General features: G+C 48.2%; 1 protein-coding gene across 2 annotated transcripts in view; it reads right to left on the bottom strand.

Moving 5' to 3' along the window:
* PLCG2 (phospholipase C gamma 2) overlaps positions 1–14,154 on the bottom strand; it is a 193,296-nt gene that overhangs the window by 44,735 nt on the left and 134,407 nt on the right. For both annotated transcript variants that reach the window (XM_033219130.1, XM_033219131.1), the window contains 5 exons: positions 13,393–13,568; positions 11,269–11,469; positions 9,289–9,408; positions 2,081–2,261; positions 483–554 (listed from right to left, as the gene is read on the bottom strand). In XM_033219130.1, coding sequence (XP_033075021.1) covers positions 483–554; positions 2,081–2,261; positions 9,289–9,408; positions 11,269–11,469; positions 13,393–13,568 — 750 coding nt within the window. The remainder of the gene's footprint in view (positions 1–482; positions 555–2,080; positions 2,262–9,288; positions 9,409–11,268; positions 11,470–13,392; positions 13,569–14,154) is intronic.

Raw genomic sequence — 14,154 nt, 5'->3', positions numbered from 1 at the left:
GCTGGCTCAAACTAAATTTCAGATGAAACCATGGCAAGGAGGAGCTAAGGGCTAAAAGTAAAATCCATCCCTACACCTGCATGAAATCACACAACAGTGTCAGGGTGGGAATATGAGATAGCATTTGCGCTGCAAGGAGGTCAGCGAACCAAATGGAATTTATAAACACCACGGACTCCGTCAGCGAGCAAAAAACATTTGAAAGACTTTTAATTAGAAGCATTTGGCCCAAAGGTGGCTCGTCAAACCTCAGAATTTTATCAAAACACTGTTGCATTTGGATGGAATTCTATTAACATTTTCCCTGACACTAGACTTCATATTGTCAATCATCCTTTCTTCTCAAAAAAAAGAAAAAAAATTATTTTAGCCAGGTTTTCCAAAGTCTTCCCTTGCCCTGTTATAACTGCCAGGGGAAGAAGATGGAATCCACATCAGCCTCGTGACTCAGAAATCGTGTGAATTGGAGGTTCGGCACTTACCATGGACGGATTGATTTCACTGGGATCCACATACATTCTGCTGACGTCGTAGAGGGAGTTTATATCTCTTTCCTGGAAAAAAAGAAAGAAAGAAATGGAATAACCCATGCTCCTCGAATAGCCCTTACATATAACAAGTGTTCTAGGCTTCCTTATGGTTACCTATCCTTTGATAGAGGAGTTGAAACCTCACAGAATTTTCTTATGGCCCGTGAGTAGACACAGAAAGAAGCTATAAAGAAGGTCCCCAGACTTGGAAACTAACCCAAAATCAGAAAGGCCCTGCCCTGGCCTGCTGCATGCCAGGCACCGTGTTCCTTTGTAAAAGCACAAATCCTAAGATCCAGTGGTGTGCTGGAGTGACCTCCCGGCTCACAAAAGCCCACTACGTACATCACTTTGTGACTCCACATTCCAGGTTCAACCACAGCACATCAACAACTTGAAACTGACCACTGACCACCATGGAAGTATTTACACCATGGAAATTGGCAAATGCTATAAACCAGTCCCTTCCACTGCCCCGCTCAGAGCTATTTGAACATTTACTAGCATACCACTGCCAAGATCCACCCCCACCACCTCTCTGTTCCTCTCTAACTCTTCTTTCTGTTCCCCATGTGACTTTAGGGCTTGCGGTGTGGCCACTCCTCTACCTAGAGCCACCCCTTCATTCACTTCTCCCAAGAGCCCATTCACTGCTGTCTTCCATGTTTCAGCCCACATTTCTCCCCTTTTAAGGTGGCCCTCTCTATCTCCACTCCCACAGCCTAAGGTAGTATCCACCCCTTTTCACACCATCCTGTTTATTTTATTTCATGCTACGTGAAAACATCTTAATTGTGTATATTGTCTGTCTCTCCTCTCCAGAACCTAAATTTCCCAAAGCAGATTTTGTTCCATAGTACTCCCAGTATCTAGAACAGTTCTTGGCACATGGTCAGAATGCCATAAACCTCTTTTCAATAAATTAATGATCTGTGTGGTAAGAATGGAGACACAGTAATCACGTCAGGTCTCTCCTGAACCCAGAACTCTCCAGTAACTCAGAGAAAAAGCCAGGGCCTTATAATGGCCTATGCACCCCTGCATGATAAGTCACCTGTGAACCCCCGTCCTTATTTAGCTCTACCCCGACTTGGGCTCGCTTCATTCCAGCCATGCTGACTTCCTCTTAGTGCCTCCAGGCAGGCTTCTACCTCAGGACCTTTGCACATGCTATCCTCTCTTCCTCCAGAAGGCACCCACATGGCTCAATCCTTTTCAGTGAGATCTTCCTATACCACCCTCTGAAAACTGTGGCCCCTTCTCCATTACTCTGTATCCCTTTATCCACCGGCCCAGTGTTCTTCTCCTTGGCACTCATCACCACCTGGAACATGCTATGGATATTTTAAATCTCATTTGTTGCATCTCCCCAACACTACACTGTAAGCAGCACAAGGGCAGGGTCTTTGTTGTGTTCAATTTGTATCCCCAGGACCTACAGCAGTATCAGACACCTGGTGAATACTCAGAGGTTTGCTGAATTCATGAACAGATGAGGTACAACCTCAGACAAGAAATCCCACCAAACCACAAGGCAGTCCACCACTTACCATGTTGTAGCGCTCCAGGAGCTCGGGGGTCACGGGGTAGCGCAGTCTCATCTTTCGGTAGAGTGAATGCTTCTCGTAGTAACTGACGAGCTCCACCAGACTCTCAAAATAGGCAGAGGTCCCCAGCACAAAGTGCCGGCCATCCCGGTTGATGCGACAATGCTTCACCTTGCCCCTAGCCCTGGAGGGGGAAGAACACAGGGTTGACATGCCAAGATCCTGGTGGCCAACCAATTTTTATACAAACCTCACTGATTAGATACAACCTAGTTATCCAGCCTTAGAGAAGTGGGTAAATAAACAGGGTATAGCCCTCCTATGGAATACAAGACAATTAGAAAATGGTGTGGGTATTTTCAAAACAGATCTAGAAGAATCTGTGTCTCAGAAGAAATCTTGCCGAGTGACTCAACCGCTCCTCTTACCCTCCCCTCCTCCCCAACTACAGGACTTGACTTTAGGAGCATCCTAGAGAACTAGGTCAAGAGTAGGCCACATCTGGCCCGCCACCTGCTTTTATCAAAACACAGCCACAGTTCATTTGTTTACACATTGTCTGCGGCTGTTTTCACACTGGAACAGCAGAGTTGTGTAGCTGCAACAGAGACCATATGGCCTGCAAAAACTAAAATATTCACTCTGTGGTCCTTTACAGAAAATGTTTGCCAATCCCTCCCATCAAAATTATTAAATCTTGTCTTCAGTGACTCAACTAGTAAAACAGTGACTTTTTTTCAAAAAAGAAGTAAGTCTTTCATTCCTTCATCTATTTGAAACATGAAGCAGAAAATAACCCAAACAGAAGAGCCTGCTTGGTTTTATTAGCTTTTATCAAGACAGAAACATCTGGAAAAATATTTTTGACCCTAAGTTTACAGCCAAGAGGGTCTTTTTTAAAACATCTACCCCAAATAGCCAAAGCAATTTTGAGCAAAAAATAACAAAGCTGGACATATAACACTATCTTACTTCAAAATATACTACAAAGCTATAGTAATAAAAATAGCACGACAGGCTGGGTGTGGTGGTTCACGCCTGTAATGCCAGCACTTTGGGAGGCCAAGGTGGGTGGATCACAAGGTCAGGAGATCGAGACCATCCTGGCTAAAATGGTGAAACCCCCTCTCTACTAAAAATACAAAAAATTAACCGGGTGTGGTGGCGGGTGCCTGTAGTCCCAGCTACTCGGGAGGCTGAGGCAGGAGAATGGCATGAACCTGGGAGGCGGAGCTTGCAGTGAGCCGAGATTGCACCACTGTACTCCAGCCTGGGTGATAGAGCAAGACTCCGTCTCCAAAAAAAAAAAAAAAAAAAAAATAGCATGACAGTGGCATAAAAACAAACACACAGACCAGTGGAACAGAATAAAGAACCAAGAACCAAGAAATAAATCCATGCATTTACAGTCAACTGATCTTCAATAAAGATGTCTAGAACCCACCAGGCAGAAAGGACAGTCTGTTAAATAAGTAGGGTTAGGAAACCTAGATTTAAAAAATTTAAAAGAATTTCAAAAGAAATTCCTATATAGAAATAATAAAAATTTCAAAAGAAGAAAATTAGACCCTTATCTCACACCATAAACAAAAAAAGCAGCTCAAAATGGATTAAAGACTTAAACCTAAGACCTGAAACTGTACAACTACTAGAAAAAAACAGAGAGGAAAACCTCCGTAACATTGGTCTGGGCAATCATTTTTCAGATATGACCCCAAAAGCACAGGCAACAAAAATGAAAGTGGACAAAGGGGATTATATCAAACTAAGAGGCTTCTGCATAGCCAAGGAAGGAATCAACAGAGTAAAGAAACAACCTACAGAATGGGAAAAACCTCTGCAAACTGAACATCTGGTAAGGGATCAATATCGAAAATATATAAGGAAGTCAAACAGCTGAATAGTAAGAAAATAAATGACCCAATCTAAAAATGGACAAAGGCCGGGTGCGGTAGCTCACACTTGTAATTCCAGCACTTTAGCAGGCCAAGGCAGGCAGATCACTTGAGGTCAAGAGTTTGAGACCAGCCTGATCAACATGATGAAACCCTGTCTTTACTAAAAATACAAAAATTAGCTGGGCATGGTGGCAGGTGCCTGTAATCCCAGCCACTCTGGAGTCCGAGGCATGAGAATCACTTGAACCTGGGAGGCGGCGGTGGCACTGAGCTGAGATCATGCCACTGTACTCCAGCCTGGATGACAGAGTGAGACTCTGTCTCAAAAAAAAAGGACCAAAGGATCTGAACAGACATTTCTCAAAAGAAGATACATAAATGGCCAATGGTTACATAAAAAATATTCAACATCACTAATCATCAGAGAAATGCAAATTAAAACCACAATGAGATGTCACCTCACACCTGTTAGAATGGCCATTAGCCAAAGGAGAAGTGCTGGTGAGGATGTGGAAAAAAAGGGACACCCGCACCTGGTGGATGGGACTGTAAATGAGCATAGCCACTATGGAAAACAGTACAGAGGTTCCTCAAAAAATTAAAAATGGAACACCATGGGATCCAGCAATCCCACTTCTGGGTATACATCCGAAGGAAAGGAAATCAGTATGTCAAAGAGAAAGCTGCACTCCTATGTTCATAGCAGCATTCACCATAGCCAAGGTGTAGAATCAGCCTGCCCATCAACAGATAAATGGATAAAGAAAATGTGGTACATTTACATAACGGAATACCATTCAGCTTCAAAAAAGAAGGAAAGCCTGTCATTTGCAACAACATGGATGAACCTGGAGGACACTGTGCTGTGTGAAATAAGTGAGACACAGAAAAACAAATACCACATGATCTCGTATGTAAAACCTAAGAAGATTGAAAGTCACAGAAGTAGAGAGTAGAATGGTGGTTACCAGGGTCTTGGGCAGGGGGAGGTAGGGAGTGTTGGGGTTATGTTGGTTAAAGGGTACGAAATTTCAGTAAGACAAGAGGAGTAAGTTCAAGAGATCTGTGGTACAGCATAGGGATTATAGTCAATAACAAAGTCCGGGCCGGGCACGGTGGCTCGCACCTGTAATCCCAGCACTTTGGGAGGCCAAGAAGGGTGGACCACCTGAGGGCAGGAGTTCGAGACCAGCCTGGCCAACATGGTGAAACCCCCATCTTTACTAAAAACACAAAAATTAGCCAGGCATGGTGGTGCATGCCTGTAATCCCAGCTACTCAGGAGCCTGAGGCAGGAGAATCGCTTGAACCCAGGAGGCAGGGGTTGCAGTGAGCCAAGATCATGCCACTGCACTCCAGACTGGGTGACAGAGCAAGACTCCGTCTCCAAAAAAAAAAAGAAGGCCTGTATTCTTGAAAATTGCTGAGGGTAGACTTTAAGTCTCACCACACACAAAAGAAATGGTTAAGTATGTGTGGAAGTGCGTATGTTATTATCTCAATTTAGCCATTTCACCACGCATATGTATTTCAAAATACCATGCTGTACACGATACATATATACAACTTTTATTTGTCAATTAAATAAATTAGGAAAAGCATCCAGAAGCGTAGTTTCTATGGGCATACTACTCATTTAACAATTTTGCATGGCAGGGAAAAAATCAAGAAAAGACATTTTTTGCACTATAGAGAGACTTTTTATTGTTTTTAAATATTTATTTCTTTTTTAAAAAGGATTTCCAGTCTTTTGAAAAATACATATCTATTCCTTTAAGCCATTTCTTCAAAAAGGCCTGTGAAAACAAAACGCTAGAAGACTTCTGCTTCAGTGGTTTATTTGCAGTGATATTTTATTAAATATTTATTCCTTCTAAAAAAACAGAGGAAAGAAAAGAAACAATGCTGAGTAGAAAAGCTGCAGAATGATCCCATTTGTATTTTTCAAAAATAGAACAAAAATACCCACACGCAAAATGGCACCATGTATTTTCCATAGGCACAGACATGCAGAAATACGTATTTATTTTTTAAATGTCTGAATGGACACAGCAACTAGCAAACTGTGCTTTCCACCAGGATATCTCCACTGAGATGAGAAGGACCACAGGGGGCTTTAGCCTTCAGGGTAATGTCTTAATTTTTTATAGAGAGAATATCTTCCTGCAATATTCATGTAATTAAAAATTAACTTTACAACTTTTCATAAGAGCTTCTCAGGGCAGGGGGGCTCTGGGGTGCCGAGGTAGAGAGCCGAGGTCAGGTTCTGGCTCCTTCCACAGGAAACCCCTAAGCCTCAGTTTCCCGATCCACAGCCTCGGGGATCCGCAACCCCTGTCTCATGGGAGCATCAGGATCATCGTCTATGAGGTGATTTCGGGGTAAGCCCTCGGCACTGTGTCTGGCACTCTCGCAGGACTCAGTAAGTGAATGGTTTGGAAAACATAGCTGAAATCAACCCACAACTAACTTCCCTGGGAGAAAAGAGAATCAAAAGGGGAGATGGGAACAGGGCTGGAATACGAGTTGCATCTCCCAACCTCCTGGAGCATGGATGCCACGGCCACGGCCTGAGGTCTCAGCTTCACTGAGAAACCCCTCATCCTGCCCAAGAGATGCCTTCCACCAATCACAACCAGGCAACAACTCAACACTTCCTCTGTGGATTTGAAAGCAGGTGTTTCTCCTCTCCTGGGGAAATCTATCCAGAAGTTCAGTACACATCTGCAGAGCCCAGAACAGTGCCTGGCACAGGAGAGGTACTTTACAAATACGTAGAGAGCAAGGAGGAGAAGTTCCTCCAGACCTGCGTTCCCCCACTGCCTGGTCCAAATTCCCCATCCGTTCCCCTGGAGGGCCCCTACTCACCCTCCACCACCCTGCCTGACCAATCCCTCTGTAGCACTCACCACAAATTATTACACTGATTTCCTTATGTGCTCAAACCTCCTCAGTGCTTCTCAATGAAGGACAGTGACGCTTCACCCCAACCCCTGACCACAGAAGGTTTGAAAAAGTGTATGTCCCAGGGCAGGGATGAGGGTGGTGCTTTTGACTGTTACAATGACTTAGGGTCCCAGATACACATGCAGTGGGTGGAGACCAGGGAAGTTCAACATCCCAACACAACAGGATCAGTCCTCACGCCCCTCCTCTTTGAGAAACAGTGTGGGGACAGAGCTTCCCTGACAGTGGGCGGTGGGGAAGGTGGGGAGCTGCCATCCTTGCTGATTGATTCATTGAGCCAGCATTCACCAACCACCAACTACATCCCAGCCAATGTTACATAAGCAGGAACAGATCAAAAACAAGAAATACTTGGAGTGAGGCAACGTCTCATCCCTGCCAGACCATTAGCCTGAGAGAGCAAGGACTGGGCTGTTTTTATCACTCCTGCATTTCTGGAGCCCAGCACAGGGCCCGGCACACAGTAGGTGTTCACCGAACATCTATTAACTCCTAAAAAATAAAAACTTCCATTCTCAAGACACCTCCAATCTCACGGGGAAGACAGGTTCACGAACTGAATGGGTCATGTATGTAAATCAGGCAGTCAACCTGAGGACCCACCCAACCTCTTCATCCACGTGGTCCCATTGAAGTGACCCCAGCCCCATCCCCAGACGGCCCGTCAGAATCATGCCACCGGGCTCAGGGAAGGGGCCATCCTTTCTGCCAGACACCGTCCTGGCAGCCCAAGGTACCGCCACCTGAGACAGAAGCTGATGGAGAGTAACGCCAGCACGCACACACAGGTGGCATCCCGACCAACGTCAGGCGAGGGCCCGACCTGGTGTGTCAGAGCTGTCTCCCCTCTTGAGCACCTCCGTTTCAGCCGGTTGAGTTTAGTTACCATCACTCGCACAGTATGACAGCACAGTGGGAGTGCCAACACCCCACCTGCGGCCTGGCGCACGGCAGGCCTTCAGTCCATGCACAGCAGACTGAACACATCTCCCTCCCCATCCAGGCTGAGGAGGCACCACTAAGAAGTTTGGGGAAAAGAGCAAAGGGCAGAGGCACCAATGCTGAGAAGCCCAGGTCGCCCTCTTGGGAACACAGAGTACAGAAGAGCCATGCTGGTGGGAGGCTGCCCTCTGGCTGGAGCCAGCACACAGCAGGTCCTCAGTAAACTGCAGTGATAATGACCGTCACCACGGTCCCCAGGGAGGTGGCTCAGGCACAGTGGTGCAGGCAAGGAGGAAGGGAAATCCTAATGCCCAGGGGACAGCCTGGCAGGGTCGCCAGGGGATGGGACCAGGGCACAGGGAATGGGGAGAGGAGTGGGCGGGGCAAACCACACACCCCACAGCAACTGCCACGCAGCCAGAACCACTGCGCCCATGTGAAACACAGGCCCAGAGTGTTCACTGCCTCCCATTTTTCACAAGAAGCAATCTCTGAGTTTTTCAGTGAAATTTCTCAGTTTTTCGCATCAGTGTACAAAAGATGCCTGCAGGCCTGATTTGGCCCCCAAGCCTCTGGCTGGAGACTCTGGAGTGAAGAGCTTAGACTTTGGAGACGAACAGGCCTGCATCTGAACCTTAGACTCAGTTGACTATGAGGCTGTGTGACTCCAGGCAGGTCACTTAACCTCTCTGGGCCTCTTTCCTCCCTTGTAATAACTAGACCTCCCTCTCACAGGCTGTAGCAAAGGATTCAATCAGATAAGGCCTCAAAAGCAGCCCAGTGTCTAGAACACAGTTAGGAACTCAACATATGGCAGACTGTTACCACTGTAAGAATATGCAGGGAAACCCTGGTGCTGGGGAGCCGGAGGGACAGCATGCTACACGGAGTCTGAGTCATTCCTCCACTCCTTGTCATTAGTGAAAGTGGGGGAATCTGGTGTTTCGGGGTAAAATTAGAGAATCACAGGCCTAGAGGTGGTTGGGCAGCAGCTGCAGATGGGAGGAAACTAGATCTATATCATCACAGGCCTAGGTTGTCTGGGTTCGAATCCCAGCTCCACCACTTACTGGCTGTCTGCTTCAGCAAGTTACTTAATCTTGCTGTGCCTCAGTTTCCTCCTCTGAGAAATATGGATCATGGTCATGTTACTGGAAGCCAAAGTGAGTTACTACAGGGCATCCTGCCCTGGAGAACACACACTATGCCTGGCACGTTGGAGCGCACATTCTTGCAGCAGCTTTTGCTGTGATTGTTGTTGTTGTTGCTGATGCTCGGGGTGGGGTGGGGGGTTCATGGGGGGACACTGCAGGTGAGCCTACACCTGAAATTCCCCCTTGTCTCTCCGCACCTGTCCTTGCCAAGCCCCTCTGGAGGGCGTGTGCCTCCCACCCTCACACCCACCTGAAGGTGATGGCATAGGAGTCGCTTTCCTCTCGCTTCCGGATCAGGAAGGCTCCGTCCCGGGGGATCCTCATGAGCATGTCCTCTGCCTCTCCGCGGCTCAGGCTCTCATAGTACCACCTGCAGCACAGGGCCAGGGAAAATGACCAGGTGAGTGGCCTCCAGGCTGTCAGTGGGCCACCCACAGAGGGCAAGACAACGGTGTCAGTGACACCTGGAACCTGGCCCTGGAAATGATCATGGAAATCACGCAGTGGGCTTCCCCAGCCAAAGACACCTCAGAAAATAGCAATTTGTAAAAACAACAGTGGGAGACCCTGTGGGTCTGTTTCAAGCCCAAAATAATACACTGGGCCAGGCACAGTGGTTCACACCTGAAATCCCAGCACTTTGGGAGGCTGAGACGGGAGAATCACTTGGCGTCAGGAGTTTGAGACCAGCCTGGCCAATACAATGAGACCCTATCTCTATTTAAAAAATAAAACAGACTGGGCACAGTGGCTTATGGCCTGTAATCCCAGCACTTTGGGAGGCCAAGGCAGGTGGATCGCTTGAAGCCAGGAGTTTGAGACCAGCCTGACCAACATGGCAAAACCCCATCTCTACTAAAAATACAAAAATTGGGCCAGGCGCAGTGGCTCACGCCTGTAATCTCAGCACTTTGGGAGGCTGGGGCAGGTGGATCATGAGGTCAGGAGACTGAGACCATCCTGGCTAACAAGGTGAAATCCCGTCTCAACTAAAAATACAAAAAATTAGCCAGGCATGGTGGCATGCACCTGTAGTCCCAGCTACTCAGGAGGCTGAGGCAGGAGAATCACTTGAACCCGGGAGGCAGAGGTTGCAGTGAGCCGAGATCATGCCACCGCACTCCAGCCTGGGCGGCAGAACGAGACTGTCTCAAAAAAATATATATATATATATATATATATATTAGCCAGGCCCAGTGGCATGCGCCTGTTATCCCAGCTACTCAGGAGGCTGAGGCACAAGAATCTCTTGAACCTGGGAGGCAGAGGTTGCAGTGAGCTGAGATCGTGCCATTGCACTCCAGCCTGGGAGACAGAGCAAGACCCAGTCTCAACATAAATTAATTAATTAGCTGGGCACAGTGGCACACACCTGTAGTTCCAGACAGGAGGCTGAGGTGGGAGGATCACTTGAGCCCAGGAGCTCGAGGCTGCTGTGAGCCCTGATTGTTCCGCTGCACTCCAGCCTGGGCAGCAGAGCAACACCCAGTCTCAAAAAACTGATTTCTGTTCATCCACCCAAGCAGCCCAAAGATGAAAGGCCAGGTTCCTAGTGAGGCACAGTTATTACCACATGTCTCAGAAAACCGAAGACAGCACAGCAGGAGTTTCACAGGATTTTGGGTAGTTTTCAGGTTATTTCTTAAGATAAGAAATAGCAAGTTTTAAGAGGCAATCCATAGGAAAATTTCACAGAAAAAGTGAAAAAAAAAAAAAGTTGCTATAAGTAATACGGCCTCCTCGGAAATGTACATGTTAACAGCTTTCTGCCTAAAAATTGTTTCTTCTTTATTCCCAGGATTTGCTGACCCTTCACAAGGCCTATCTTGATACTCATTTCACTAGAAAAAAAAATCAAAGGGAGACTTTTACCATCATTGTTTTCTTGTTCATTTTCAGAACAAACAGGAAGGAGCTCTGAAAGGTAGGAGGATATCCTGGGCCAGAATGACCCTCTGAAAATCAAAGCCCAAAGCCTCGGGGCTATGAAGACAAAGTAGAAGAAAGGGAAAGGAGAAAAGAGAGGGGAGGAAACAAAGAAAAGAGAAAAGGACACAACTCATGGTGCCAGGAATCTGGAAACCCGCCACCTCGGCAACTTTGAGACGCCGGTGGGCCCAGGCGAGGGTGTCCTGGGGGTCTGGCCCGGCTGAACCACCAGGCCAGCTTCTCTGCCTGGAGGAGCTAACCCGACCACCGCCTGCCTCGTGCTCCACCCTCAGACACGTACGGCTTGGACTCGTGGGGGTTGGGGTTGGGCACAGGGTCCGTGAGCCGCAACTCAAACTCGGCGCAGCGCAGGTGCGTCTCGCGGTAGTGCTGGATGAGGGCGTAGATGCTGCTGAAGGTGAGGTTGTCAGTCAGGTAGTACTTCAGGGTTCCACCCTCCGTGGTGGAACGGATCCGGCAGTGCTGGACCCGGCCTGACCGCCTGCGGGGAGAGGACACCATCAGGGCTGGGAGAACACAGGCCGGGTCACTGCGGCAGCCAGGGCCTCAGAGGCGGGGACATCACATGTGGCCACACAACCTTCCCTCTGCTCCTAGAACAGACACAGGAGGCTGGGCGCAGTGCCTCACACCTGTAATCCCAACACTTTGGGAGGCCGAGGCGCGTGGATCGCCTGAGGTCAGGAGTTCGAGACTAGCCTGGCCAACATAGTGAAATCTCGTCTCTACTAAAAATACAAAACTTAGCTAGGCATGGTGGCACATGCCTGTAATCCCAGCTACTTATAAGGCTGAGGCAGGAAAATCACTTGTACCCGGGAAGTGGAGGTGCAGTGAGCTGAGATCGCGCCACTGCACTCCAGCCTAGGTGACGGAGCTAGAGTCCATCTCAAAAAAAAAAAAAAAAAAACGGATGCAGGGTCTTAGCATAGGCTAGACCCTCAGCCTGGATTCTAGAACATTCTACCTACTTCCCACACCCCACCCACCCTACCCCCATCCCCCTCTTATCTATAGAACTGCTTCTCTAGCGCCAGGATGCCTGGATTCAAATCCCAGCTCTGCCACATATGAGCTAAGTGTCCTGGAGCAGGTCACCCATCCTGAGCCATGGTGTATTACTACCCTAGTGGTCTGACAGGGATGATAATGGTGTCCACCTCAAAGAGGCATCCTGAAGAGCAAACAAGACCGCACACACGAGGTGTCTGGCATACTGCCCAGCACATGGTAAACATCATTTAGGTGTCCAGTATTATTTGCGTGTTATTAGTATTCTAATTTTCAGCCAGGTGCAATGGCTTACAGCTGTAATCCTAGTGCTTTAGGAGGCTGAGGCCAGAGGATTGCTTAAGCCGAGTTCAAAATCGGCCTGGGCAACGTAGTGAGACTCCAGCTCTACAAAAAATTTAAAAATTATCCAGGTGTAGTGGCATGTGCCCGTAGTCCCAGCTACTTAAATGGCTAAGATAGGATTGCTTTAGCCAGGAGTTCGAGGCTGCAGTGAACCGAGATTGCACCATTGTACTACAGCCTAGGCGACAGAGCAAGACCCTATCACAACTTTTTTTTAAGTGACAGAATTATAATTTCCCTCTTTCAGGTCTCATCTTCTTTCAGGAAGGTTTTCCAGACCATTCCCCACATCGTGACATCAGCACCTTCTCTCACAGACTTTCATAAATCCCAACTCACATTAAACTCCCCCAATAAAGGGAGGGAGGTCCCTTTCTCTTGCCTTGTTTCATTGCACTTGTCGCAACTATACTTGCATATCATTTGAGTGACTACTTTTTCATTGCCCATCTCCTTCGAAAGATGCTAATGTCCAGGAGGACAAAGACATTGTCTGTCTGGCGTAAGTACTGCACCTAGCACAGCGCACGCCCTCAAGAAGTATCTTTTAATGCACTGAGACATGGAAAAGTGAGTGGATGAATGAATGCACAAGCTCATCACAGCCTATGACGGCTTCAATAGGACAGCCCTAGCGTCCCCCTTTTACGGAGGAGACGGAGACGCTAGAAGGCTGTCTGAATCATCCAGAGCTGCATGACCCACTCCAGGGCCAGGACCGGGGGAAGTGAGTGAGGCCACATCATCTAAGTGCAGGGTCAGATCTTGTGTTTGTCTAAAATGTTCGTATTTTGTTCATCACAGACTTTTTTGCATTACTTTTGATTTTTTAAAAGATTGCCCTGAAATTTCATTAATCTGGATTACTGTGCCCAGGTGAGTCACCCCCACCTCACCCTTGTCCCAGCCTAGAAGAGCTTGACAAATGAAATCTGGGATTCAGGTCCCAGCCTGCCCAATTCCTGCCTGAGCTGGAACCACTTGCCACCCCGCCTCATCCGGCTGGCATGGAGGAGAAGGCAGGTGTTCCCTGGGTCGGGGGCATTACCAGAAGGACAGGGTGTAGTCATTGGGGAAGGTCTCACTCTCCCGAACCAGGAAGGTGCCGTCCTTGCCCCCTGTCTCCATGCAGTATTCCTGCAGCAACTTCTCGGCACTCGTCCTCTTCTCCACCTTCTTGTGGAACCATTTCTCCCCAAAATGTAGCTCTGTAGGGGGTATATCCTGGGCCGCAAAGAGAGGAGGGGTTTCTGAAAGCCTGGGACCAAACCCCAGCATCACTAGACAGGTCCTTCTGTCTCACCCTGACCCAGGGCACCAGATAGCATAGACAGGCCAGTCTCAGCTGGTCCCCACCAGAAGGGCTCTGGCAAAACAGTACCCACTACCCTCCTCCGCCTGCCTCCCACTCCTGAGAGCCCTCATTTATGGTGGCCTCCTGACATCCTGAGACATGGAGTGAGGGGTTCCTAGCATAGCCCTCCATTCTGTTCTATGGGAAGTCTGAGAGCCATGATGCCCTAGGGGCTGCAGAAGTGAACAGCGGGAAAGATGACCACAGCTGGAGGAGAGGGCAACAGGAAAGCCTGGGACCAAGCCAGAGCACCGGCCTCCATCTAAGGCCAATCAGGCCCTTTAGAGAGCAGGAAAGCATCTTGAACCTCACTGGTTAAAGCACCTGCGGCAGCCAGCCAATCAGAGACAAGCCAACCAGGCCATGGTACCCAGAGTAGCAGCAGCTTCTTCAGCTGAGCATCCCCTTGCCAGCTGAAGTCAGAGAATCCACATGGGAAGGAGGTCCCGGGGGCTG

The sequence above is a fragment of the Trachypithecus francoisi genome, unplaced genomic scaffold (assembly GCF_009764315.1).
Source record: "Trachypithecus francoisi isolate TF-2019V2 unplaced genomic scaffold, Tfra_2.0 Lachesis_group10, whole genome shotgun sequence".
NCBI classification, from domain to species: Eukaryota; Metazoa; Chordata; class Mammalia; order Primates; family Cercopithecidae; genus Trachypithecus; species Trachypithecus francoisi.
This window is presented reverse-complemented; position numbering and strand designations above follow the sequence as displayed.